Source organism: Peromyscus californicus, unplaced genomic scaffold (genome assembly GCF_007827085.1).
Source record: "Peromyscus californicus insignis strain IS unplaced genomic scaffold, ASM782708v3 Scaffold_3__1_contigs__length_106647218, whole genome shotgun sequence".
NCBI classification, from domain to species: domain Eukaryota; kingdom Metazoa; phylum Chordata; class Mammalia; order Rodentia; family Cricetidae; genus Peromyscus; species Peromyscus californicus.
In genome coordinates this window covers 63,848,268-63,876,250 of record NW_026294551.1, presented here as the reverse complement: position 1 = coordinate 63,876,250, position 27,983 = coordinate 63,848,268, and the positions used below count along the sequence as shown (strand labels likewise).

At 53.6% G+C, this 27,983-nt stretch overlaps 1 protein-coding gene across 1 annotated transcript; it reads left to right on the top strand.

Moving 5' to 3' along the window:
• Wnt9a (Wnt family member 9A) lies at nt 1-27,237 on the top strand. The gene is made up of 4 exons (XM_052758488.1): nt 1-201; nt 20,730-20,986; nt 22,085-22,347; nt 24,580-27,237. Exons 1-4 carry the CDS (start codon nt 107-109, stop codon nt 25,060-25,062), a joined length of 1,098 nt encoding a protein of 365 aa, XP_052614448.1. The 5' UTR covers nt 1-106; the 3' UTR covers nt 25,063-27,237.
• Nucleotides 27,238-27,983: the final 746 nt, after the last annotated feature.

The window sequence follows — 27,983 nt, the reverse complement described above, 5'->3', positions numbered from 1 at the left end:
CGCCCCGCCCCGCGGCCGCGGCTGCGGACGCTATAAGAGGGCGGCGGTCGCGGCGCGCCCTGCGCGGAGCTCGGAGCGCGATGGTCAGCCGCCGCGGCGCGGCAAGATGCTGGATGGGTCCCTTCTGGCGCGCTGGCTGGCCGCGGCCTTCGGGCTGACGCTGCTGCTCGCCGCGCTGCGCCCTTCGGCCGCCTACTTCGGGTAGGTGCCCGCGGCGGGCGGCCGCGCGAGGGCGGGCGAGGGCGGCGGGGCCGGACGGGGGCATCGAGCCCGGGGCAGCACCCGCCAGGTGCTCGGCAGGGTACACGGGTGGCTTGGAGTTGTTAGTTGGCAGCGAGCGCGCCTCTCGGTCCGCAGGTCGTTGCCCGCCGTGCGCCCTAGAGGTAGAGGGGCCGGTGTCCCCGACGGGCTTGTGCGGGGCCGCGGTCCACGGTGACTCCCGAGTCGCCGCCGCCGCCTTAGGCCGCTGTGTTCCTGCCAAAAGGCTGGAGCCTCCCTGGCCCCTGCCCACTACCCCCCTTCTCTCCTGGAAAAGTTAATTTAACAACAACAAAAAAACACGTACAAAATCCAGATGTTCCTTGCACTGAGCCCCAAAGGGGAGAAAAAAACCCTCCAAGCTGGAGAAATTTATTTTTCTTGCACTTTCTTCTGGCGCCCGCCCGAGCCCGGCCCCGACCTCGGCCCTCGGGAACACGTCTGGGAGACCTGGCCCGGGGGGTGAACGCCGCCGCTGTCCCGCGGGGTCGCCGCCCGCACTCGCTTGTCTCTGCGCTAGCAGTTTTGCCGCGTTGTTGGGCGCGTTTCTTCGCCTTTAGTTCCTTTCGTCCTCCCTTTCTACTCCCTTTCCCAGGTCTGGGATGCCTGAACCCAGCGATCTTTAGAGGGACACCCTCTGCACATTGAGTTCGCCGAGGTCCTGGGTGGCCCCATGAGAGGCAGCGTCCCAGCTTTCCCCGCTCTCCCTACTTCTTACCCCCGCATTGACCCCCTGGGAGCCCTGGTTGGCCCTTCGGGTCGCAGTCCTGGTCTTGGGTGCCCTGGACTGCTCTTGGGCCGCCGCCCTTCGCCGGTCACCTGTTCCCTCGCCCCTGGCTGCGGTGTCCGCTCGGAGCGGTGTGGCCGGCAGAGGGCCCCGTTGGTCCAGGAATCTGGCACCCGCCAGGGCAGGGAGAGGCGGCTGGGCCGAGGAGCCCTGCAGGTGTATCCTGTTCTCAAAGAAAATAAAATATTTTCATGGGAAAATTTTCCCTTTGTGTTTTTCTTTCTCCTCCTTTCTCCTCATCTGTCCATTTCTTCTGGGTTGTCTTCCAGGGTCAGTTCCATGTCTCGGTTCCCAGGGTCTCCCCCACCCTGGCTCCCCTGGCTTCCACTGTGGGTCCAGCCCCTGGGCCTTGGCCTGGCACGCCCCTGCACGCCATCTGTGCAGCCCTGAGCCTCACCCGCGGGCAAGAGGGAGGGCTGAGGATGGCCGTCTGGCCACAGGTCCGCGGTGAGTCACAGCAGCCCATCAGCCAGCTGTGCCTTCCTCTCTTCTGGCTCAGTCGGGCTTCTGACACGCCCTGGGCTTGCATGGGCGGCCACTTTGCTCCTTCTGGGATCTCTGCTGCTGTCCTTGTGGCCCCAGGATTCAGAACTTACAGATGATGGGGTTAGGATACTAGCTGCACTGTCCTTCATCCGTCTCTCTTTCTCACCCTCTCTTTGCTGTCTCTGTACCTTGCATCTTGGAAAAGTCCTCTAGCTTGGCTACTGTAGGGGTGTTGACACCCTTTGATTCTAAGGCAGGGTTTAAGCACAGGACAGGGAGCTCCCAAGCAGGTACAGAAGACGTCAGTATTGCTATGACTTGGGTCAACTTCTTCCTAGCTCTCTGCCCTTAAGAGCCCCTCGAGGAAAGCTGAGCTTGCCTGTGAATGCTCCCTTCCTGCAGCTGCCCCGGAGACCCACTTCCTTGGTTTGGAGGAAGAACTCTAATAGACCAAAGATGGGCAAAGTGGATACCTGTTGAACCCAGAGCCAGGGGGAAACTGGGAGAATAGGCTAGCTGACTTGGCTCTCTCTCGAGTTGATTTCTGAGGAGTAGGTATGTTGTTGTTGGATGTATGTTGTTGCTGGATGTATGTGTATTGGGGGCACAAGATGTGTCCTAGGCTGTTCTGTGTCCAGAGGTCCCACCGCTGCCTCAACCAAGGGAGGAGATGGGTCTGGAAACCCTGAAAGGCCTAGCAGGCCTGGAGCTGGAGGGGGAGCCTGAGGGTGCGCCCGTGAGAATGTGGTGTGCTTCCCAACTGGAGAGGGAGTAGAGAGTAGGGAGAAGGAGTTGGAATCTGGGGCTCTCCTCTCCCTTCCCCCTCTCCAAAGCTCTGCCTGGCACGGAGGCTCCCAGGCAGGGACACGGCTCCAGTTACAGCCCAGGAACCCAGAGCGGAGAGGCTGGCCCGGGGGAGGGTCACGTGGCTACAGGAGCCCTCCCCACCCCCTCCCTGAGCTGCAACCCAACCCTACAGCTCTGGCTGCCCTTCCCTTCTAGAGGCCTCTGGCCACCCTGCTGCTGGACCCCTCCAGGCTGGCCACCAGCCATGGGCAAGGGGCTCCCTTCTCTTCTTCCCTTGGCTCGGCTTCGCATCCCAGTCCCGTTCAGCAGATCAGCAGGTGGCAATTCCATTAGTGTCTTCTAGAGCTGCTGCCTGCTGCTCCTGAGGCCAGTCGGAGGTCACATGTGGGTTGGGGACACAGACACAGACCCTGTGGAGGGAGGGCTTTGCTTCCCTCACCCACTGCCCCTCTCTGGGCATTGACAGGTGAGAGGATTGGTGTGAGCCGCAGAAGTCTGGCCCAGACCTGTGACTCTGTTTCCTTGCTAGGTTGCAGGGGCATCTGGAAAGGAGGCCCCAGACTAAGTGGAGATGGGGATTAAGAACTGCAGCAGTGAACTAGGTCTCCAGCAGAGGCCTTTGGGAGCTCGGAGACTTTCACCCTGTTGTCTTTTAAAGAACTAGGGAGGTGCATTATAAACCTTACGACTGGCTTTCAGTTCTCGATTCTGGCCATATGCATCCAATTTCTCCCAGGGAATGCCTCCTGTGTCCCCATCTGAAAGGCACCCTCACTTGAGACCACTGTGGGCTGTTTGGGGCTGAGTGGTATGAGGACCTACCAAGGCCCTCTTTTTGTTATTGAATCTAACTCACATCCCGAGAAACTTCCCCCCAGCTCCGCGGTTTGGGGTATATTCACAAAACTGTCAGCCATCACCACTGTCTAATTCCAGAACATTTTCCTCACCCCAGAAACCTCATACCCACTCAGCAGTCACTCCCCGCTCCCCTCCCTCCAGCCCCTGGCAACCACTAATCTTTCTGTCTCTATGGATTTTCCTATTCTGGACTCCTTGACGAAGTGGGACCATCCGCTCTGTGGCCCTTTGTGTCTGGCTTCTCTCATTCAGTGTCATGTTTTTGGAGTCTTCTCTGTGTTGTAGCATGAATCAATGTTTCACTCCGTTTTATGACCGAATTGATTATACAACAGTTTTAAAACAAAAAAAACCCTGTTTGTCAGTTGATGGCTGGTTATTTCTAGTAATGCTGTTGTGAATGTCAGTCCCCGCCCCCATATCTGTGTTTTCGGTTCTTGGGGAGTGTCTATCTAGAAGTGGGACTGCCAGGCCCTCAGGCAATTCTACTTTACACTTCTTGAGGAACTGCCAAAATGTTTTCCCAAGTAGTTACAATATTTTATATCCCTCCCATAAAAGTACAGGGGTCCAATTTCTCCATGTCATCACCAAACGCATTCTGCTTTTTTCATTGTTGTTTTTTAATTCTAGCCATGCTAGTGGGTGTGAAGCATGTCTCCTTGTGGGTTTGGAGGCTGATGACATTGGTTGCCTTTCGTAGGCTTCTTGTTAGGTTGGTTGGGTTTTTGTTGTGATTTTTTTTTTCCCTTTGAGACAGGGTCTCTTCGTTATGTAGCCCTGGCTGTCCTAGAACTCACTAATGTAAACCAGGCTGGCTTTCAACGCAGAGAGATCTGCCTGACCACGTCTCTGGAGTGCTGAGTGAGATGAAAGGGATTCCAGGCCATGGCTTTTGCAGGTTTCTTGACCATTTTGCACACCTCCTTTGGAGAACCGTCTGTTCAGTTCTTTTGCCCTTTTACAAGTTGGGTTATTTGGTTTGTTGTTGTGTGTGAGAGCTCTTTGCATATTCTGGATCTCTCCTAGAGAGAGAAGTTTTATTTCTTGACTGGAGAACATACCCAGAGGTGGTGGCAATCCTTAGCTGCCTTTCTTGTGCCTGCCCCAGCCTGACTGTAAGAGTGGAGGGGACATCCTTTATTTATGAGAATTCTGGGTATTCAGGAAACTAGAGGAGGATCCCCTCAGGTCAAAAGGGAGGAGACTGTCCCATCCTTCATTCTTACTCTGGAGCCTGGATGGGAATACCCTGTGGCCATTTGCCCAAGTCTGATGGCTGTTTGAACAAGGGGCGCCCTGGTAGCTCCTCGAGTCAGAGAAGGCTGGGAAGGGTTCCAGGCAGGATGCTGGGTCTGAGAGCACAGACTCTTCAAGCTATATGGAGCCTTCACTGTATGTGTTGGGGCACAAAGAGAGACTGCAAAGAAGTCAGGGGTCTGAGCCCAGCCGGGAGCTGAGTAGTCATGAGCTGGGGAATCCGTGGAGGCTTAGGGACAGATTGGAAGGTCAGGCCTAGGTCAGGAGTGGCGGTTGCAGTTGGGGTCAGGTGTATCCACAGAGCTGCTGGGCTCAGAACCCCCCAGGATGTTCGCAGGCCTTTGGAAGGTCAGCAAAGTATGGCACCCAGGCAATGGGGCTTTGCAGAGCCGCAGTGGGAGCAGACAGGCTGGCCTTGGAGGCCTCCGCCAAGGGGCTGTGAGACCTTTTGGCAGAGGATTAGGAGAAACCAAGAGGTGGGTGAGGGGTGGAGAGCTCCCTGGGGCCAGCTGAGATGGAGGTGGAGCCAGCATTCCTTTGCAGCGCCCCGAACAACCCCCACCCCCCAAGTGACCAGCTGAAGTTGGAGTTGCCTGACTTCCCAGCTAGGCTATGTGGCAGGTGTGGCATTAGCCCAGGTAGGAGCTGCTTGCCTTTACTCAGCATTAGCAACCCCTGACCCTTCAGATCCTCCACTCCAGCTGCCCTTCAGTCTCCATCTGCAAGTTCCTGGAATTGGGGGGGACTTTTCCCTGGACCCCTACACGCACACTGGTCAAGCCCAGACCCCCAGACTAGGGTGCACAGTGTCCCTCCTGTGCCTTGAGGGAATGGGAAGTAGTGTTTAGCAGCAGTGTGGTGGGATTTAAGGTGAGGCCAGCCCCGGGCCACCTGGCCCCTCAGCTGTGTGAGCAGATGTCCTCCTCACAGCCGACAGCCGTCTGGACAGGGAGACAGCTGGCCTAATCTTGCTCCTGTCCTCACCATACGCTCTGCCTCCTGCCCTTGTGGCTCGGGGTGCCTGTCCTGGGCAGGACCTGGTAAGTGCCAGGCAGCATCTAGGTGGCCTAAGGCCCCAGGCACCTTCTACCTGTGCCTCTGCCTCTCTGCCAACTCCCAAGTTTGGCCATCATCGGTCAGGTGTGCAGGTAATTTGTACCCTAGGAAGGAATGTACAAGGATAGATTCCTCCTAGGGAGGCCCTGAACCCTGGAGGGTGATGAGCTGATAAGGGGTAGGTGGAGGGGGGCAGCCAGGCCTGCCTGGCTCCTTGCTGGAAAGACGACACCTGTTGACAGGCTTCCTGCACTTGCCCTCCAGTCCAGCCTGCCGGGCACCCGCTGCCTGCCTTTGTGTATTGTGCCGTGTGGCGGGTGCCCTGATGGTGCCCGGCTGGCTGCAGCAGGCTCTGGACAAGGCACAGTTGTCTGTGTAGTCTGGGAAGCTTCTGGTACGAGCCTTAGGTGCCTGTGGATGGAGCCAGGCCCCCTGGCTGCATAAGTGGGGGTGTTCTTGCTGGGAAGTGGGGGGGAAATCGGCATCTGCCTGGCTGACTGCCTCCATAACAGCCCAGATGTGTCAATCTTTCCCTAATTCAATTCTGAGGCATACAGGAGGGTCTTCTATGAGTCTCTTCTTAGCTGTGCACGGTGTCCCCTAGTAGTTCAAGGCTGCTACCAGCCATTGGAGGACCCTCTGTTCCCCTGGGGGGCGGTGTCTGCATTCCTTATTGATCTCATTGTCTAGCCTGGTCTACTGCCTTGTCTGGAGTCCTAACTTCACCTACTAGACACACTTAGAAGAAGAGGTGTGGGTGCCTGCTCCAAGCTCATGACTCCCTAGCTGGCATGCCGTCCTACCTTCTGGCATGTCTGAGATCATTATGAGGAAGGCGCCCATGCATGAGGATGAACACTCATAGACAGCCATGCAGTGTGAGCCCAGCTGGGTAAATCAGAAAGTCCACCTATGGCTGACTGCCCCCATGGCAGGTGCCTGGGGACGGGCTCACCATACTTGCCGATCTGGGTGGCTCCAGACTGCCCTGCCCCTGTGACCCACAGGCCTGGCCCCTCTGGCAAGGTCCCTGCTGGCCCTATGCCCCTACCCACAGGAGGAAACCCAGCTGCCCAGCTGGCAGCCTAAGTACCTTGGGTCAGGCAGCCGGACGAGGCGATGGAAAAGGCAAGCCGCAAGCTGCGTTTGTTTTTCATCTCAATACCTGAGGTCGGAGCAGCTAGGGGAAGTGGGCTGGAGGTCTGGCCCAGGACAAGATGCTTGCGAGGAGCTCCCGGAGCCTGAGGACACTGGGGCCATCTGCATCTTGGCAGATGGGGATATGGAGATGGGAGCCCCCTCGTCAGAAGGCTGGGTAGCTAGGGGTATAGTCCTCTAGGGAGGACTGCTGTGCAGGGTCGTGCTGGAGGCTGCTGAGGGTCCTCCAGATCTGCCTGCTTCTAGTGTCAAAGACCTATGGCTGGCCTTTTGTGAAGACTGTTGCTGGACACAGAGGTGGCTGTTCTGGGAAGTTCTGCTCCCATCTTCTTCCCAGGGGTCCAGTGCAGCACAGTGGCACCACAGCATGCTTGCCTGTGATGGATGGGGTCTGCTGGACAGCACCTTGGATCCTGGGGTGGTAGCTGGATGGTGCTTGTCTACCCCACAGTCCCCAGGAGCTTGGCTCCTCGGGGCAGTGGGCAGTGTGAGAGAGACTGGATGGCTGCCCATTTGCAGCCTTTGACCAGTGTCTCTGTGGAAAACATCCCTGGCCTTGTCCTGGGCTCATTGCCACCCCCAGGGACACGGAGGTACTCTGGTTGGAAGCTGGACTGCGGGAGGGCGGAGGGTTAATCTCAGTTCCGTCTCTCAGTGCTGGAATTTGTTTTGATTTTGTTTCACACAGAAATTAAATGCTGTCTGGCGGAGCTGAGGTTTCCTCGGCTGGGCTCTGTGGCTTCTGGAACTGCACCCTTGGCTCCCTCCACCTTGGCCCAGGGGAGAGCTGGTTCCCTGGCAGGGTGGCCGGGGGGTGGCCTAACTTACTGGTGGGATGGAGGATTGTGGGAGCAACTCTGGGGGCTTGCTGTCATAAGCGCTGCCCATCTGCCTGCCCTGTGTGGGGGACAATGTGGGCTGCAGGATTGGGGTACACTTCCATCTTGAGCTATCCTCAGCTCTTGATCACCTAGCTAGTATACCAGGGAGGCGCCTGGGTCCTTTAGCAGTCACAGCCTGAGGCCTGTCCAGGACTCAGGAGCAGTCATCAGCTCTGATCTCTCTAAAGGGATAAAAGGGTCTCTGCTAAGTTTCTGCAGATCAGTGAGGGGCTGGGGTTCTCGGTGGACCATCTCTCAGCATCTTAGGGGGTCAGCAGTCTCAAGTCAGTTCTACTCCATGGGATTTTGAGGGTTGGAACGGCATTTCTGTCACATGTGATTCCGTGTGCCACAGATTTCTTCCTTCTTTCCAGCTGGTCTTACATCTTCTGGAGTGGTTGCTGCTTGAATGCTGGAGAAGGTGTGAGAGCCAGCTTGGGATGGCTTGGGTTACTGGGGGTGTGTGGGCATCCCCTGGAGACTATGTTGGACTTCTTGTCAAGGAAGCAATCTTAAGTCAGGCTTGCTTGTGGGCTGGTTTGGGGCTGCTATTGGTTTCTGGTCTTATCTGGCTTCTCCTTCTAGACAGTGCATTCTTGGCCACGTTATGTTAGCCTCTGCCCTTTAGAGTCCTGCTTGTGTGGGTGGCGAAAACAGCCACCAATCAATCCATCAAAACGAGAACACCTGTGGTGTAAGGACCTTAGTTGCAGTAACGATGACCCATGTCGTCGTGCCGAAAACAGTTGAAGCTCTGTGTGTGTGTGTGTGTGTGTGTGTGTGTGTGTGTGTGTGTGTGTGTGTGCTCACGTGCATACATGCACATCTGTGGGCATGTGTGAAAGTTTGCGAGTGTGTGTGTGTGTGTGTGTGTGTGTGTGTGTGTGTGTGTGTCTGTGTAAATGTGTTTGTGTTGTATGTGTCTTGGCATGTATGTGAATGCACCTGTGTGCATGTTTCTGTAGGGGTTACCCGTGTATATGGGTGTGTATGTGTATGAGGATAGTCAATGTTGAAACTGTCAAAGGCCGATAAAGTGAAGCCCATAGATATAGACCCATAGAGATAACAATGTTGGCTTGGAGCCTCTCCCAGGAGAAAGCACAGCAGAGGCCAGTGCCTGCTATAGCAAGGAACACTCAGTGGAGACTTTCCAACAACCATCAGGGCCCCAAAGCTTGTAGGACACCTGATGATGGCCTGAGTCTCCCGCACAGTCCAGGGTCCAGCCTTCCTTGGACTTAACTTATTCTGAGTTTGGGACTATCGTGTCCACAGCAGCCTGACTACTTGACATGGGAACATTTTCTGTGGGCTAGGTGGGGGGCTGTTGTTGGATCCCAGTCTGTACAAGTGACTACACACCAGTGTGGTGTGTTAATGGAGCAAGAACTTGTTCTCTGTCAATTCTGGAGACTAGAAGTCTGAATTCAAGTATTAGCTCTTTCTGAAGGCTCCTGTGCAAATCCCTCCTGTCTCCTCCAACTCCTGGAAGCCTCACTGCTTTCTTTCTCATGGTGTGTCTTTGCATGTGTGCACACATAAGTGCATATACACATGTGAATGTGCGTGTAGAGGCCAGATGTCCACAGCAGAGTCCTCCTTCACATTATGTTTTGAGATGGGCTCTTGTTGAGCCTGAAACTCACCGGTTAAGCTAGATTGGCTGTCAGGACTAGGGATCCACCTATCTTGGCCACACCTGCTCAGCACTGGCATTGAAGATGCACACCACCATGCCAGGCCTTTACATGGGTGCTGGAGTTCTGAACATAGGTCCTCACGCTTGTTCAGTCAGCCTTTGACCCACTGAGTCTCCAACGCTTCCTCATTTTTTTCTTACAAGGACACCCTCTGCTGGTTTCAGGGGCCTGGACTTCAAGACTTTGACCTTCATGCTACCTGCAAAGATTCCAGATGACTCCTTCTCAAGGCTCTGGGTCGATGTCTATCTAGTGGGGTCACCATGCACCCCCATCTCCATGTTTTATACTTTATTTCAACTTGTGCATGTCAAAGACAGCAACCAGCACACAGTCCGGGGTGAGCAGGCGTGCATGGCAAAGCAGCCCCAGCCCCAGCAGGCTCTAGGGCGGCACACTCACGCTCGCTGCGCTTTAAGTAGAGGGTGGGGGAGTTCCGATGAAAGCAGATAGGCTAGGAATCTCTGTACAGAGAGAACCCACAAAAAAACTGACCCAGCAGTTTGGAAACACCAAACAACCAGGGGGGAAAAGTGCCAGTGACAGATGGGTTGAGAAGCAGATTCAAAACAGCTGAAGGGAATTAGCACATTGGGAGCCGGTCAGAAGAAATTACCCAGAGCTGGTGGAGAGGCAGACAGATGTGGGACAGGGGCGCTGCCTCCCCACTGGGAAGGTCCAGAGCAGGGGAGGAGCAGCCAGGGCTGATGTTCTGAAAGGGCAAGGACTTTCCAAAATAGAGCTATACAGAAGAGTCAAGAAACAGTGGATGGGTAAAGCCCAGACAGAGGATAAGAGTGGATTTCACAGGAATTTATTCAATTATGGTACATCTGTGAATACTGAAGACAGTTGCAAGAGGAGCCAGAGGGAACAAGACACAGATGACATGATGTTCATGGGAGCCAAGGGGCTGACACTCACTCTGGCAGCTTGCCTGCCCCATCCCTAGAAGTACAGAGAGAATGGCCTCTGTGGAGTGACAGGTGAGACGATGCTAACTGTGACATGATGCTTCCTTGGCCCTGAGCTGGACCTAAAGTACATGGGAGCATGTCATTGGGGGCAAGAATGTGAACAGGTGACCTTCACCTGCACTGGACTTCGGTGAGTGACAGCCTCCTGTCAAGGAGAACGGAGACAATGGGAAGGGGTGTTATTAACTACTAAACTGTAAATGAGTAGAGGGGAAATTGGGGGGAGGATCCCTAAAATGAAATAAAGAGAAGGTTTAAAATGGGCAGGTATGGTCCACAGACTGGATGAAAAAAACAAAAACAACAAGAAAACAAAACAAAATAAAACAACAACAATAACAAAAAACCAGCAAGCCAAGACCTTTGCCCTTATAGTGTCAACACTTCAGGGCAAGGCTGAGCAAAGAGCCAGTGATCCAGTGCGGTATGATGAAGGCTCCTGGTGAGACACCCATCAAAACATGTGGATGTGGGAGTTGAGAGCATGAGAGAAAACATACCAAGTCAGCCACAGACAGTGGGGGAATGCAGAGAGACAGTGAGGACTGGGTTCTGATGTCAGCTCAGCCTGTTGATGAAGTTGGAGATCAGATTCTATATGAAAACCCGAGACGGCGACTCAGGCTCTGTATAGTTTTCTGAAGTTATGACTTGGGCTCTGTAGGATGAACTCAGGTTGTGAGTTGGATTCTGTGTTGATCTATGTATGCTTCTGACTCAGACCCTGTATGATGCTTTAAGGCTGTGACTCAGGCTCTGTGCGGCCGCCTGGGGCTGGGGATGAAGCTGCAGGTTAGCGGTGACTGGGATGATGGTGGTTGATGCCTTCTGTGCCTAAGTTTGAGGTGGAGTGAGGCTTGGAAGCACTGAGCAGAATCCCCTCAGAAGGAATGAAAGCCTTTTAAGCCAATGCAAAGGCGGTCATGGGGAGACAGGCGACAGCAGCAATGTCTTATACCTAGTCGGTGCACTGCTCCTTCATGGGCGGCCAGGAAAACTCAGAAACCCTGCCTGATGATGTAAGGTGGGGCAGCTGCTTTGGAGAACACGCTGACAGTTCCTGGAAGGTCCTTGACCCAGCAATTCCCATCCCAGGGGCACGCCCACAAGAAACAAAACAGGTCCACATGATCTCTGAAAGGCAGAAACAATCCAAGTACCCATCCATCAATGAGTAAACAAGCAAAATGTCCTTCCGCACCGGGGAATGTTTCCAGCTAAAGGAAAGGGCTCTTCATATTCTTTACGTGGATGAGCCAGGAGCGTGTGACCTAGGGAAATAAACAGTCACAAAGGACAGCTGTCGCCTGGCTCCATTCATAGGAAATGCGCAGAGTGGCTCAGCTGGTAAAGGGCTTACTATGCAGTCATAGGAGCCTGGACCCCCTGGGACCCATGGAAAAATACAGGTGTGAAGGTGTGAAGGTGTGATGTATGCCTGTAACCCCAGGGTTGGGGACACAGAGACTGGGAGGTCCCTAGGGCTTGCTGGCTAGGCAGCGTCCTCATTGGCAAGCTCTAGATTCAGTGAGAGGCTCTGTCTCAAAATGTAAGGAGGAGGGCTGTTAAGATGGCTCATCAGGTAAGGGTGCTTGCTGCCAAGCCTAGTGGACTGGGTTTGAAGCCCAAGATCCCCTGCGTAGTGGAAAGGAAAAAATCCACTTCTGCATGCTGTCCTCTGACCTCTACATATGCACTGTGGTACACAGACATCACCACCGCCTCCACACACACACAAAGAAATTAATTTTTTTTTTTTTTTTTTTTTTTTGGTTTTTCAAGCAGGGTTTCTCTGTGTAGCTTTGAGCCTTTCCTGGAACTCATTCTGTAGCCCAGGCTGGCCTCGAACTCACAGAGATCCGCCTGGCTCTGCCTCCCGAGTGCTGAGATTAAAGGCGTGTACCACCACTGCCCGGAGAAATTAAAATTTTTAATTTATTTTCATTTTATGTGAATTACTGTTTTGCCTGCATGCATATATGTGTACCACATACATAAAAGTGCCCATGGAGGCCAGAAGAGGGTGTCCCAAAACTGGAGTTACAGACAGTTGTGAGCTGCCATACAGGTGCTGGGAACTGAACCTGGGTTATGTGTAAGAACAATAAATGCTTTTAACAACTGAGCCATCTCTCCAGCCCCTAGATAAGTGTTTCTGTTTCTGTCTGTCTGTCTGTCTGTGTCTGTTTTGAGACGGGATTTCACTGTGTAATCCTGTCTGTCCCAGCACTAGATCTGTATAGATCAGGTTGATCTTGAACTCAGAGATCTGCCTACCTCTGGCTCCCAAACCCTGGTGTGCACCCCACACCCAGCTATGGAGGAAGTCCTGAATTTGATGCTGATGATTGTTCTGTATGTCTCTGAGTAATACATCGACAGTCTTTAAATGTGTGAACTTAACAGTAGGTGATTGACATCCCAGTCAGAGTGTCACAGTGACAGGAGGTGGCAGAGTGGCGTGAGAACTGTCCCCAGGGCATGGTTCAGGACGATCTTAAATGCTTCCCTCGGATGGTAGCTCTTCCAGGGAAGATCAGCAGAAGGTTCACTCCAAACTGAGACTCACTGGGAAGAGCAAAGGGCACACAGGTGAGACCCCCAGTCAGAGCCCAGCCACGCAGAAGGCAGAGCCACCCCGACCAAGGCGAGTTCTCAGGACTTTGCTCCAGAATAGAGGTTCTGCCAGAGCTGTGGGTTTCTGTGTCTCCCCTCTGCAGGCGGATGCTCACTCCCCCAGAGATGCAAGCAGCATTTGACTATGGGTGGCTTCCACTGAGAGTCTGAACGGAGACCCAGAGAGCTGTTCTACCCTGCTCAGTGTGTCTGGCTCTCATCATGAATGGTGTGGTATCAGGAGTTGGCCTTTGATGTGCCAGAGTGACACGGAATGCCTGACTCACCCCGTATACACTGAGAAGATGCTAGCTGCCCCTGGTTTCCCGCATGTCGTAGTCCAAAGTCTGGCACATATGTGGGCACCTGTCTCAACTCTTGCCTCTCTGTCCTCTATTGTCTTTGGGGGGCATCCTTGTGCTAGGCTGGCTGCATCTGGATGACAAAGTTGTGACGTTGATTTGACTGTATTTCTGTCAGCTATTAGGAGGCGTGGCTGTGTGTTTTCATACCTGCTGCAGGGCCCCAGGTCAGCTCTTTGCTAGCCAAAGGCCACAGTAATGTGGGCCAGGGACGCTGAGTGTGGGATACAGTCAGCGGATGCCACGACACTGTGCTGAGGGCTCTCACTGCTATATGGAAGCAAAGAAAAAAAAATGGCATTGGGGTGGAAAAGGGATTCTTGCACAATTAGTGGGAACATAAAATAGGCCGTTCCTGAGGAAGCTAAAAGTAGAACCGGCCATCCCCTTCTGGATGTTTCAAAGGAAGTGAACTCAATGTGTTCAAGAGCCTGTATTCCCACACACTCTCTGAGGGTGGGCGCTGTCCCGCTCTCTGTCCTGTGTTGACCTCACTGGCTATGCGCAGACTGTTTCATTGAGATTTTGTGTCTTTTGTATCTTTTTACCAACTTCCTCCCCAGAACACCTGGTGACAACCATCCACTACTTCTGAGTTGAACTTTCTCACCTTGCTCTTATGAGTGAACTTGTCTTTCTGTGCTTGACTAACTCACCTAACATAATGATCTCTAGCTCCTCATGAATAACCATAAATGATGTGAACTCCTCCGTGATGTGGGTGTGCTGTGATGTCGTTATCTATATATAAGTTGATGGACGCCAAGGATGCTTCCCTTTGTCTGTTCTTGTGACTGTGCAGTAGACACAGAGATGCAGGCGTCTCTGACAAAGTGACTTCATTTCCTTTAGATACATGCCCAGGAGTATGGTCGCCAGAGTGGTGCTTTGAATAAGAATGGCCCCTTAGGCTCATTTGTCTGAATAGTCAGTCCCCAAGTGGACCTGTTTGGGAAGAATTAGGAGGTGTGGTCTTGTTGGAAGTGTAGGTGTGTTACTGGGGGTGGGCTTTGCGGTTTCAAAACCCCATGCCATTTCCAGTTAGCTCTCTAACTCATGGTTGTGTCTCAGGATATAAGCTCTCAGCTACTGCTCCAACACCATGCCTGCCTGCCTGCCACCGTGCTCCCTGCCATTAATGATCATGGAGTCACCCTCTGGAACTGTGAGCCTTCAATACACTCATCTATAAATTGCCTTGGTCATGGTGTTTTACCATAGCAATAGAAAAGTATTAAGACGGTGGATCTCTGATAGTTCTAGTTTTGTTTTTGTCTTTGGGATCCCCCCGACTTTCTTCCACAATAGCTGTGTTAATTTCCATCCCTTCCAGTGGTGATCAGAGCTCCACATGCTGTGGTGAGGTGACACCTTATTGAGTTTTTGATTGGCATTTCCCTAGTGATTTGGAGTCATCTCCTTGGTTAGTTGCTGTTGTGTTTCATTTGTTTATTCATTTTGTTTTTTGGGTTTTTTAACAAATGTTGTTTTGCCTGCAAGTATGTTTGGGGACCATGTGCGTGCAGTGCCCACAGAGGCCAAAAGAGATCATTGGATCCCTTGAGATGAGTTATAGAGTGCTGTGAGCTGCCATGTGGGTGCTGGGAATTGAACCTGGGTCCTCTGGACGAGCAGAGCGCTCTTAATCACTGAGCCCACCTTGGCTGGTTTTCAAGGGGTTATTTCTTGCTACTGAATTGGACACTAGCCCCTTCTCAGAGTGCTTCCTCCTCCTCCTCTGCAAGGGTCTCTTTCTCTGTTGATTGCTTCCCTGCCCTAGAGAAGCATTTACCTCTGTACAGTCCTGTTCTCTGTTTTTACTTCCATTCAGTGTGCTTTTAGGGTCATGTGAAAACAACAAACAAAACTACCAAGATCAGTCCTTTCCCCTGTATTTTTAGTAGTTAGTTTAGACTAAGGTTTAGGTCATTGTAATCCACTTTTGGTCATCTTCTTCATTTATTTATTTTATCTTATATGTAAGAGTGTTTTGTCTGATGAGGGTATGTGTACCACACACACGTCTAATGCCCATGGAGGTCAGAAGAGGGTGTCAGAGTCCCAGGATTTATGGAAGATTGTAAGTCACCATATATATTCTGGGATTGAATCCCAGTCCCCTGCAAGAGCAAGTGCTCTAAACCCTTGAACCATCTCTTCTGAGACAGGGTCTCATGTCACTCAGACTGGCCTCAGTCTCACTATGTAGCCAAGGGTGATCTTGAGTTCTGATCCTCCTGCCTCTACTGCCCTCATGCTGGAATTACAGGTGTGTGCAATTATGCCCGGTTTATAGAACCCAGGGTTTTGAGCATGCCAGACAGGTACCCTGCCAATGGAACTGCATCCTTGACCCCCTGTTTAATCCACTGTAGAGTGTGTGTGTGTGTGTGTGTGTGTGTGTGTGTGTGTGAAGATGAGGGGCCTATGTGTAGATAGATACAGAATCAGAGAAATAGATATGGTATGTGATTGAGTTACGGACTTTGGTTGCCCAGAAGACCATGTAGAGTGCATGAGGCCCCTAGCCTCAAGAGAAACCCACACCCCTGCCTGGAAAGATGTGTGTGCCCAGCTGGGTGGCTGTACTGAACTGTGCAGCTGGCTCTGTCTGCCATGTTAGGCCAGACACCACCAGGGCTGGGCGGCAGCTGCCTTGAGCCTGGCAGCAGGTGCTCCGTGTGTGGCAGGCAGCTGGTCCAGTGGGCAGGGCCTGTGCCATGCCAGGACAGGATACAGGGGATGCTGTCTGGGCTGCAGGGCCACAACCTCTGGGTAGAGAGTCATATAGGCAGGCACTTGCCACGTGTTTGTGAAGAAGCCATCTGTGCCCAGGGATGCACATAGCTGTGCAGAAAAGAATGTGCTCCCCCCCCCCCAGGTGGCCTGTCCTGAGTGTTTTCCTCTGTCTCCAAGTCTGTCTGCAAGCTTCTGGGCATGCCATCTGTGGGGTGTTGGGTGGGCTCTGTGTTGGCACAGGGCTGCTGCTCACTCCAGGGCACAGTAGATCAGGCAGATCCAGCCCTTCTCTACTTCTTTCTTGAACACTCGCCAGCACTGCATTCTACCACGAGGGAGGGCCATGTGGCACAATGCGCCTTGACTTACGATAGGTTATGTCCTGAGAAACCTACGGCATATTAAAAGCCAAAAATGCATGGAGTATGCCCCCTCCATCCAGCATCCCAGCTCAGGCCAGGCCAGTGCACACACTCAGAACACGGAGCCTGGCGTAGAGTGGGGTAGAGTCAACACCAAGCCTGTTTCCTCGTAAGCTGACCACCTGTGTCACTTCTGAGTGGCCGTGTTCCTCTTAGGACCCTGGGACCGGCTGCAAGGAGCTTTGTGCTGCATAATACCAACACAGGAAAGAGCAGACCGCAAGTCCACGGTACCATCTCTCCCGGATTCCTGTCACCTTTGTGCCACTGTAAAGTCAAACTTTTGTAAATGGGAACATTGTCGTGGTCACGGCTACTGTTGCTGGGATGGAACACCATGACCAAAGCAACTTGGGAAGAAGAGGGCTTATTGGGATCACACTTCCTCATCACTGTTCATCAGGAAGTCAGGGCAGGAACCTGGAGGCAGGAGCTGATGCAGAGGCCGTGGAGGGGTGCTGCTTACCGGCTTGCTCCTCATGGCCTGCTCAGCCTGCTCTGTTATAGATCCCAGGACTAGCGGCCCAGCGGGGGCACCACCATGGGTTGGGCCCTCCCACATCAATAACTAATTAAGAAAACACCCTACGGTTTTGCCTATAGGGATCTTATGGAGGCCTTTTCTCAGTTGAGGTCCCTCCTCTCCAGTGACCCTAGCTTGTGTCAGGCTCACCTAAAACTAGCCAGCTCAGACCTTCTGTGGCTCAAAACTCTCCTCACCTCTTCTTCTCTCATTTTCTCCTTCCCTCTTTCTGTTTTTCTGACTAGGTCTCGCTTTTTGGCCCAGGATGGCATTGAACTCATAACCCTCCTTCCTGGGTGACTGGGATGACATGCCTGTGCCATCACGTGTGTGTGTGTGTGTGTGTGTGTGTGTGTGTGTGTGTGTGTGTGTGTGTATGTGTATGTGTGTGTTTTCAGTGAAGATGAGCACCTGAGTTCTGTGTGTGTGTGTGTGTGTATGTGTGTGTGTGTATGTGTGTGTTTTCAGTGAAGATGAGCACCTGAGTTCTGTGTGTGTGTGTGTATGTGTGTGTGTGTATGTGTGTGTGTGTTTTCAGTGAAGATGAGCACCTGAGTTCTGTGTGTGTGTGTATGTGTGTGTGTGTGTGTGTATGTGTGTGTGTGTTTTCAGTGAAGATGAGCACCTGAGTTCTAAAAACAGCTGTATTTTCTTTTTTAAAAAGTGTCTTGTGTTGGGGGTTGGGGATGGGGTGTATGCATGTGTGTCACAGAATGCATGTGGATGTTGTCACATGACAGCTTTCAGGAATTGGTTCTCTCCTTCCATGTGGGTTCTGGCTATCAGACTTAGATTGGCAGTCTTGGCTGCAAGCCCCTTAACCTGCTGAGCCATCTCGTTGACCCTTGCACTAGTCCTCTCTTGGGAATTGTTTTTTGTTTGTTTGTTTTTTGGGGTTTTTTTTGACAGTGTTTCTCTATGTAGTCCTGGCTGCCCTGGAACTCACTCTATAGACCAGGCTAGCCTTGAACTTACAGAGATCCGCCTGTCTTTGCCTCCTATGTGCTGGGATTAAAGGCATGCGCCACACTCCCTGGTTATTTTCTTCATTTTTTAACTGATACATAAAGAAAAAAATTGTGCATACTAAGGGGGAATCAGCGATGTTTTCATACGTGCAGGTTTTTTTGGTTTTGAAGTTAGAGTAAACACGGTCTTCTAAAATACTTCAGTTCTTCAACTTTCAGAATCTTTCCAGCTGTTTGGAACACATAGCACATTACTGTCATCTATTATATTAGTGACTTTTACATCCCAATAACTAAAATACCCAACACAAACAACTTAATGGGGGCTGTGTTCAGGCTCAGGATTTCAGAGGGTTTCAGTCTGTCATGGTGGGTGAGGCATGGTGGAGTGTGTGGCAGAGGCTGTTTGCCTCACTCTGGGCCAGGAAGCCAAGGATGTGACGAGAACCAAGGGCTGAGCAGAGCCATCTAAGGCCCACCCCTATGGCCTACCTCTACCAGCCATGCCACACTTCCTGGAGAAGGCTCCCAAAATAATGCCGCCGCTGGAGAGCAAAGCATGAGCCCAGGGAAGACCTTTGAGGTAGGAAGCACAGCATTAGGCATCACTCTCAGACACCACTACACTAGGACCTCTTACTCCCATCTACTTCTTGTGGCCATTCATTTATAGAAAGGTATATATGTCCACAGTCACACACACACACACACACACACACACACACACACACACACACACACACTCATACTGTTGGGTTTATTGTGGGAAATAAGTTGCAAACAGCTTCCAAGATGGTCTACTGCCTTATTTCTGTGCCCTCTGCAATGCCCCAAAGGCTTGTAGTCTTTTAGCTATTCAGATACATTCACCCCTAACACCCGCACTCAGTCACGAGGAAGGACACACTTCTTCCTAGCGTCATCTTAGGACCCTTCACCTTTTCTTCCAGCACTTCCATGGACTATTTTTTTTTTTTTTTTTTTTTTTTTTTTTGGTTTTTCGACACAGGGTTTCTCTGTGTAGCTTTGCGCCTTTCCTGGAACTCACTTGGTAGTCCAGGCTGGCCTCGAACTCACAGAGATCCGCCTGGCTCTGCCTCCCAAGTGCTGGGATTAAAGGCGTGCGCCACCACCGCCTGGCCCATGGACTATTTTTACACTTGATGCTGGTCTCCTGGGAATCTTGCCCTGACTAGGTGGTCCCCACCCACTTCGAAGTCCACTCATTCAGGCACTCAAACCCCCAAATCCTAGTCCTGTTTCTGTGACCCTGAATGTTGTCATTCTGATGACATGCCTTCCAGATAACTGCACTGAGTCCATCCAGAGTAAAAAAAAAAAAGGGTTCTGAGACAAAGTCAGCCCCAGAGGACAGTAGAGGGACAGGCTGGCCCAGACAGGGACCCTGATCTCTTCAAGTCCCTGTTTACATGGTGATACATGTTTGCCCAAGAATTCAGGGGCACGCTGCCTTCCGTCCCCTCAGGCAGAGCATGAACTGGTGTTGTCTGGACATGTCCAGGCATCAGGGGATGCTGCACAGTCTCTTTCAACATTTCCGTTTCTACCTTTTTCCTGCTCATTCCTTGATCCCCTCTACCTGTCCAGATCTCCAGTTGCATGTCACATGTGGTCCCCAGTCCCCTCCTCAGGGCCTTGACATTGTTGTCTTGGATGGAGTACCCTGGTGATGTAAAGATTGGCGGCTGAGGTCTTTCTGTGCTCTGTTCTGAGCATAGTGATGGCATTCCCGTCCGAGGTCAGAGGTCACCACTCAGCTTTCTTGGTTTTGGCAGTGTTGGGCATCACTGGCTCTTCCCCTGACCCTGTTTTTTTTGGTGGAAGCACCTGAGGCTTCTGATGTCTGAGATACTGAGGCTTGGAGCTGTCTGTGTAAGCAGAGTTGGTGGGAAGGCTTGCATTTTATCATAAAGCTCCCTGAGAGATGCTCTGCCCAGCTCCTTTGGAGGACCCCAAAGGTTTTGTGTTCAGCATCTAGCCCTTGATGATTCAAGGCTTCTGTGACTGGGCCTTCTTGCCTCTTAGCTTCCTCCTAACCCAGGAGGTCTCTCTCCAACCTCTGGAGATGACAACTTCTTTTTCTCTAAGGCCCTGCCCCTCCCTTATGTACCCCCCAGGCTCTGCCCCCTCTTATGTACCCCCAGGCCCTGCCCTCCTCTCTACTCCTAGAGTAGACCCTACCCAGTAGGGTAGACGCTATCCTGGCCCGTGAATGGGAATGTGGTGAACAGGGCTTGCTTCTCCAGGGGCCAGTGTGCCCACAGTCCTGAGGCTGAGAGACTATCACAGCCAGACCACATGGCATCCAGACAGGCTTCAGGGGGTCAGGGAGAAGAAGCGAGCCCAGGACACTCCTGGCTGGTACTAGCACAGGGATGGGTCTCCAAGCTGGGGAGGAGGACAGTATGGACATCGCCTGGGTCCTGGCTCTGGCCCTTTGCCCACTGCCGTCCTACATTCCCCGCTGTATTCCTACAGCGCTGTGCTCTTGAGAGTGTGACTGGGGGACGGTGTTTATCCACCAGTGCTGGTATCCACTGGGACAGGCGGGACAGCTACATAGCTGTTAGAGGCCAGGCCTGGGCAGCTGGGAGGGCCTTGGGCTACATGGGGGTCCCTCTGTATTCTGTAGGGAACAGGGCAGTGCTGATAAGTGTGAGAGCAGATAGGTTCGGGGAAGGTCTTTATGTACTGCCTGATTCTTTCTGGGGTCTTCCCATTCCTGTCCTCTAACGTGGCTTAGTGCGCTGGTTCCTCTGTCCCCAGGGAGACTCTCAGACACTTCAGTGCAGACGGTTCTCCCCACCCTAGGACAGGGGCTCACTCTCTCCTCTCTGTCCTCAGGCTAACCGGCAGTGAACCCCTGACGATCCTCCCTCTGACCCTGGAGACCGAGGCGGCAGCCCAAGCACACTACAAGGCCTGTGACAGGCTGAAGCTGGAGCGCAAGCAGCGACGCATGTGCCGCAGGGACCCGGGTGTGGCCGAGACACTGGTGGAGGCTGTGAGCATGAGTGCGCTGGAGTGCCAGTACCAGTTCCGCTTTGAGCGCTGGAACTGCACCCTGGAGGGCCGCTACCGAGCCAGCCTGCTCAAGCGAGGTGGGCTCCCGCTTGCTTCCCCGCAGGCAGCCGTGCCCTCCAGGCGCTCCCCGTCATGTGCGCATGTGTGCCAGCCGTGCCCTCCAGGCTCTCCCCGTCATGTGCGCATGTGTGCCAGCCGTGCCCTCCAGGCTCTCCCCGTCATGTGCGCATGTGTGCCAGCCGTGCCCTCCAGGCTCTCCCCGTCATGTGCGCATGTGTGCCAGCCGTGCCCTCCAGGCTCTCCCCGTCATGTGCGCATGTGTGCCAGCCGTGCCCTCCAGGCTCTCCCCGTCATGTGCGCATGTGTGCCAGCCGTACCCTCCAGGCTCTCCCCGTCATGTGCGCATGTGTGCCAGCCGTACCCTCCAGGCTCTCCCCGTCATGTGCGCATGTGTGCCAGCCGTACCCTCCAGGCTCTCCCCGTCATGTGCGCATGTGTGCGCAGGTGGCAGCACACCATCAACTTTGAAACCCTCAGGCCCAGGCCAAATCCTCCTTGCCCCTCCTTCCACTGGGCACAGGAGCTCATGGGAGTCTCTTCATAACCTTAAAAACTGAGGACCTGAGGGAATAGTGGTTAATTCAGTGGTAGAGTACTTGCCAATATAGGTGCATAGATAGATGATAGATGACTGATAATAAATAGATGATAGATAGACGTGGATCGATAATAAGAAGTATACAGATAAATAATTGATAGGTAGATGATGATGAAGACAGATGATAGATAGATAGATAGATAGATAGATAGATAGATAGATAGATAGATGATAGATAGATCGATGATAGATAATACACAAGTTAGTAGAGGACCTGAGGTCTAAGGCTGGATTCATCAAGGACCCCAGGGACAGGCCAAGACATTGGGAACCTGGATGAGATCTGTGACTACCAGGCTAGAGGTACCACAGTAGTCTCTGAAGCCTTAAGCACTCCCCAACCTGTCCTACACTACTGAAACCTTGGCATCTCTCTCCAGGTGCCTGCCAAAGGCCCTCAAAGGCCTGGTACCCCACCCCCTACCTAGCTAGCACACATGTGAAATTGGTAGGTGGCTTGTGAAGTTAGAGTGCCTGACTGTCCACCGGGCCTCGCTAACTCTGCTGCCGTCCCCAGGCTTCAAGGAGACCGCCTTCCTCTACGCCATCTCTTCTGCGGGCCTGACACACGCACTAGCCAAGGCGTGCAGTGCAGGGCGCATGGAGCGCTGTACCTGTGATGAGGCGCCTGACCTGGAAAACCGCGAGGCCTGGCAGTGGGGTGGCTGCGGAGACAATCTCAAGTACAGCAGCAAGTTTGTCAAGGAGTTCCTGGGCCGGCGCTCGAGCAAGGATCTGCGAGCCCGAGTGGACTTCCACAACAACCTCGTGGGTGTGAAGGCAAGCTGGCTGGGGCACAGGGCGGGATGGGGGAGGTTGTGTGTCTGAGAGGAGCTGGGCCTCAGTGAGTATTTTAGGGCTGGGCACTAAGTCGACCTATACAGGGCAGGTGGGAGAGGCTGGGTACAAGGAGACTGGGGCCGGGCATGGAGTGGATGGAGGAAGAGTGAACAATTGGAGGAGGGTCGTGTGTGTGTGTGTGTGTGTGTGTGTGTGTGTGTGTGTGTGTGACCCAAGAAGAAAAGGGGCTGGAAGGAGTCAGGAGCTGCCTGTTCTAGCCATGCAGTTCCAGCCAGGACCTGGAATCCTGCTTAGATATGAGACAGATGGGGTCCCTAGTCATGGAGGTGCCTCATGGTAGTCTAGGGAAGGGTCTTCTTCCTTTCTGCACCTGTTCCTGGCAAGTCAAGGACCTGGGGATAGTCTCTCCGGACAGTCACCCCAGAGGCTGGCGGTTGTATCCTACGTGCCAAAGTGACCTGCGGAGTCACCACAGAAGTAGGGAGCAGCCACAGTAGAGTAGATGGGAGGTTCCAAGGAAGAGCACAAGGTCCAGGACCAGTTTGCCCAGGCTGCCCAATGTTGTCTGTGGCTAAGACTGTTCTGGAAGACAGAGACTCAACTCTACAAACAAACAAAAAGGGCATGTATTAGCTCTCTAGTAGGCCTTTGGGGAGCTGTGGGCTGCAGGCATGGCCAAGCTCTGGAGTTGCCTGACCTCTTGAATGTCTTGGATGTCACTTACAATTCTGAAGCTCCTGGCTTACCTGTTGCCGAATGGGATCAAGATAGAACCCTGTGCACATCCCCCCCCTGCCCCCACCTCATCTTTGAATGACCCAAATTCCAAACTCTAGCCTGGGGCTTGGGAAAGCAGGGTCCATACCTCCCTCAGGAGCTGGGGGCCTTGCCTCCTCCCCTTGCCAGGCTCTGCATCTCCAGTCTGGGGAGGACAGCAAGGTAATTAGAGCCCGTCCTGCCCTGCGCTCCTTGTTATTGAGTAATCGGAGTTCTGAATCCCCCACTTATTAAAGGATTGGTCTGCCTTCTTTCCAACCAGGGCCTTCCCAGGCCTAGGCTAGTGGGGAGGGACGCCCGGGAGGGCAGATTCAATCTTCAAGGCCAGGCTGTTCTTTTCTTTCCTGCTGGACCCTCCCTCCCCACCTTACCCTTTTGAGCTATTAATGAAAAGTCAGAATGTGTGAACGTGCTCCATCAGCTTACTGCTCCCAGGCAGCCGCGCTTTAATTAAATCTGTCCTGGTTTCTCAGGAAAGCGTGGTTAAGTGGGACTCTGGTTGCTTGGCAGGAGAGTGAGGAAGTAGCTACACTTCTTAATCCCTCTCCAATGGACACTCCTGGGGGCCAGCTTGGGAGCTCAGCAGTGGCTTAGGGCCCACCTGGGAAGAGGTTCCCCCCTCCCTGACATTCTTCCGTCCCACAACCCTCTAAGATTTGAAACAGCATTTGGAGGGACCCGAGGCACGAGAGGTCAGGCGGAAGGTCCCTCAGGCAGAACCCTAAGTCACGAGAAGAGAAAGGCCTGGCCAGTGTTCCCTGGAGGCTTACCAGACTTGGAATTCTGGTGCTCGGCCATGCCTGCTCCGACCTGTGGCCATGGGGCGAGGGGTGCAGCTCTCCTTGGCACAGCATTTGCTTAAGAAGTTACCTTTACTGAAGCTTACTTCCCACCGTTCTCTGCATCTGCAGCCACTCCCTCACAGGCCGACCCTTAAGTGGGTAGGGCTTGAGTTTGCTACGTCCACATGGAGCTCGGTACTCAGGAGGGGTGTGGTCAGCCTGGGCAGAGAGCACCAGGGGATCCTTGTCTTCATCCGCCCAATGAGCAGTGTGCTGAGATCAGCAGGAGAGACCCTGGCAAGGCTGTAACTGTTGATGGCAGGGATGGTTATAAGGTTAGGCAGGAAGTGTCTCAAAGCGGGTGTGGGCTCAGCCAGTGTCACAGAGGTGCAGCGGTCTGTCCTGGAAGTCAAGGTGCTGGCCTTAGGGCCTCTGTCCCCTGGCAGTCCTGACTAGGAGGGGGAAGAGCCAGACTATGATCCTGGTTGCTGGGCTTCCTGTGTGCTGCACAGTGCTGACCCCTGCTGGCCAGGCTCTGGTCTTGGTCTCTGTGAGGGCTGCACCGTGGGCAAGAAGGGTGGGCTGAGGTGCCAGCCTCTGATGTTTCTGGGCCTTCCTGGCATGCTCCTCATGCTCCCTCTCCCGGCTGCAGGTGATAAAGGCCGGAGTTGAGACCACCTGCAAATGCCATGGCGTGTCTGGCTCCTGCACGGTGCGGACCTGTTGGCGGCAGCTAGCACCCTTCCACGAGGTGGGCAAGCACCTGAAACACAAATATGAGACCGCGCTCAAGGTGGGCAGCACGACCAATGAAGCCACCGGCGAGGCTGGTGCCATCTCCCCACCGAGGGGCCGGGCCTCTGGGTCAGGAGGTGGTGACCCACTGCCCCGAACACCGGAGCTGGTGCACCTGGATGACTCTCCCAGCTTCTGCCTAGCTGGCCGCTTTTCCCCCGGCACTGCAGGCCGCAGGTGCCACCGTGAGAAGAACTGTGAGAGTATCTGTTGTGGCCGTGGCCACAACACACAGAGCCGGGTGGTGACCAGGCCCTGCCAATGCCAGGTACGCTGGTGCTGTTACGTGGAGTGCAGGCAGTGTACACAGCGAGAGGAGGTCTACACCTGCAAGGGCTGACCCGAGGCCCCGTGGCCCTGCCGCGAAGGGTGTGGGCTTTGCACACAGTACCGGAAGAATGCTACACCCGCGGGAGCTGACCCCTGGGCTCTGCCGGGGTGCAGGCGTCGCACATCGTGCAAGGGGTCTTCACCTGCATAGAGTGAGCCCTGCAGGTCCAGCCCGTCCTGCTGTGTGGGGGGCGCAGGTGTCACAAACAACACAAAAGGTCTGCAAGGAAGGAGAGGTGCCCCAGCACACTGGGGCCCTGGTATGTGGACAGCTGGTTGGCTGTCTCCCTTCTCAAAGGCCCAGAGGGCGGGGCTGGCCCCTGTCTGGCCTCCTCAACCCTTCTGCTTATGCCCTGGGCCCGAGCTTCCTCCCCCGACCCGAGAGCGTTGCAGTAATGCTTTCTCAGTTGCCTCCGTCCCTGACACATCAGTCCCTAGAGTGTAGCCCTCGTCAGGGACCAGTGTGTTGACTGGTCCTCCCTGCCTCTTGGCTTCCTCGGAGGCTTGGAGGACAGGTGCACCTTCGTAATCACATGGCTGCCCTTCTGGCCCAGCAGCCTGATGCCAGCACTGTCTTCAGAGAGCCAAACCACTAGGAGAGAGCAGCCACTCCGTCTCCAGGGCCCAGCCTCTGGCCCTCTGACCCTGAGCACTTCCTCGGAGTATCAGTGACTTTTAAATTATTATTATTTAACTAATATAGTAATTATTATTTTCTGTATCCCCTTGCCTCCTGATCTGTGGCTTTTTTTTTTTTTTCCTCTGACTGCCCCAGGCCCAGCCAAGCCAATCTGGGAGGCCCCACCTTCCTGTTCCTCTATCTCTTTCCCTGCTTGCTCTAGTTTGAAACCACTAAGTCAAGGTTATGGATGGAAAGAAATGAAGCAATGAAGCCTAGCCATGGCCCCCAGGACTTCTGGGAACCCACCTCTCATTCTACCCTACCTGGGGGTCAGAGGCCTTGGTGTGGTCCGTGCTCTGTACCCTGCAGGTGTAGTGACCAGGTTGCTGGATATGGATTGTGGGGTGCTGGAGGCATGGGCACGGTGACAGAGGCAGGACTAGCTTCTTGAATGTCCATCTTAGGAAGCCATGCTTGCTCTGTGTCACCAAGGGGGGGATGGGGGCCAGACACACTTGCTGTCACCAGGTCTTGCTGATGTCTTTACAGGGGAAAGGTGGCTACACTGAGCTGGTGTTGAGTGTGTGTGCATGGGTTGTGTGAGTGTGTGAGTGTATGGACTCTGAGCTGTCATGGTCAGCATCCTATGCCCCTCTGCAGTATGGTGACTCTTTGGCTCCCAGAAAGCACAGCCTTAGGTTTGCGTGGGAATCCCGTGGCTGTGTGGGCTAGAGTGTGGGCAGGTGGCAGGCATGGAGGGAGGAACTACTGAGGAAGGAGTGGCTCCCTTGGAGCTCCAGGAGTCCCGAATGCCCAAGCCTGGGGTGGTGGTAAGACTGTCTTAAAAGGAAACCTATTTATGTGGAGGAGGGCCTCTGGTCCCTCTTGGATGTGTAAATAGCAAAGTTTATTCTCCTGTGGTTCATGATAGCCCACCAATGAATGCCACGTTCCCAGGATGAGAGTGTGAGGTGGCAGTGCACAGTGGCTGGTGGGTGGGGAGTGCACCCCACACTTCTCACATGTCTGTACCCAGTCACACTGTCACCACAGACTGGAGCTTCATCTCTGTCAGATCTGGGGAAGGGAGCCTACCAGTTCAGAGGAAGAATATTTTTATCGAATACCACATTTAGCTCTATGTCCTCAATATTCAGAAAAGTATTTTTTAAAACAAGGCAGAATGAAAATGTCTGCCGGCTGGTTTGTTTCTGTATAAATATATCCTAGAATGTCTTTCTGGATGAAGCAACTCCCACAGGCCAGGACCTCTTTGATCTTCTTCTCTTCTATGGGCAGTAGAGTGAGCGGCTGCCCTGCTCCAGCCGGCCACCCAGGGGATGCTGGCTCTGAGGCTCGCTGCTGGCCCGTCTGGCAGGGCAGTGGACACACAAGGCAGCGCTGTCTTTGTGTGGAGTCTTGTGCGGCCTGTGATTTCTCTACCTCATCTGTGTGGCGAGTAGGTGTGAACCTGAGTGACTGCAGAGAATGTATTTATTTAACAGCTTTGTGTAACAAAACCAGAAACAAATGGAAACACTAAATAAATGTATTTTAAATTATAGACAACCCAAGTCTGCTGCTTTCATAGAGGTTGTGGGGAACCTGAAAGGACAGGGAGGGGGAAGATGTGGGAAAGGCCTGGGGTGGTGGGGGAGGAGGAGGAGGGAAAGGAAGACCTGGAGAGGCAGAGGAGGTTTCAGGCTGAAAGAGAACATGGGAGGGAGAGAGAGAAGGAGGAAAAGCTGTCTAGGGGGAGTGGGGAGGACAGGAGGCTCCTTTCTGAGGACCGGGGGTGCAGAGACTTGCTAACCCTAGAGGACTGATGACCCTAGGCTGTGTGGCCGTCCCAGACCCCTGGTCTCTCTCTGCCTCCTGTGTTGAGGCTGGGTGGGAGTTGAGGCACTTTAAAGAAGCCTTCTCTAATCATGTGACCTAGGAAGGGACCCTCCTGTCAAAACCTCCACCAGAGTTCCTACCACTCCTCCCCCGGCTTGGTTCCTGCAGCCTTTTCTATCTGTTCTATGGCAGGGGACCTCCGGCCCTATGTTTGGGGTGCCCTCGAAGTAGCGCCCCCCCCTTCAGCCCTCCCCCACCTCTCCCCAGCTACTGTGACCTGCCTTGCTTGGATCCCTAGTGGCTCCCTTAGCACCTGTCTGTGTTCTGCTCCCCACCCTGCCCCAGGGTTTATACCAGTAAACACCAGGGGAGGGGCTGCCCACTGAGGACTGTGGAGCATCTGCTCCACTGATCGAGATGTCCAGATCTATAACCCTGCCTCCAAGAAGATGCCCGTGCTGGACTTTCAC

What these genes read in the sequence shown, in the direction of transcription:
- Wnt9a (XM_052758488.1), top strand. Translation starts at nt 107, where the DNA reads ATGCTGGATGGGTCCCTTCTGGCGCGCTGGCTGGCCGCGGCCTTCGGG. An exon ending in CCTTCGGCCGCCTACTTCGG is followed by an intron (nt 202 to 20,729) that starts GTAGGTGCCCGC and finishes CTCTGTCCTCAG; the next exon opens with GCTAACCGGCAGTGAACCCC. An exon ending in AGCCAGCCTGCTCAAGCGAG is followed by an intron (nt 20,987 to 22,084) that starts GTGGGCTCCCGC and finishes TGCCGTCCCCAG; the next exon opens with GCTTCAAGGAGACCGCCTTC.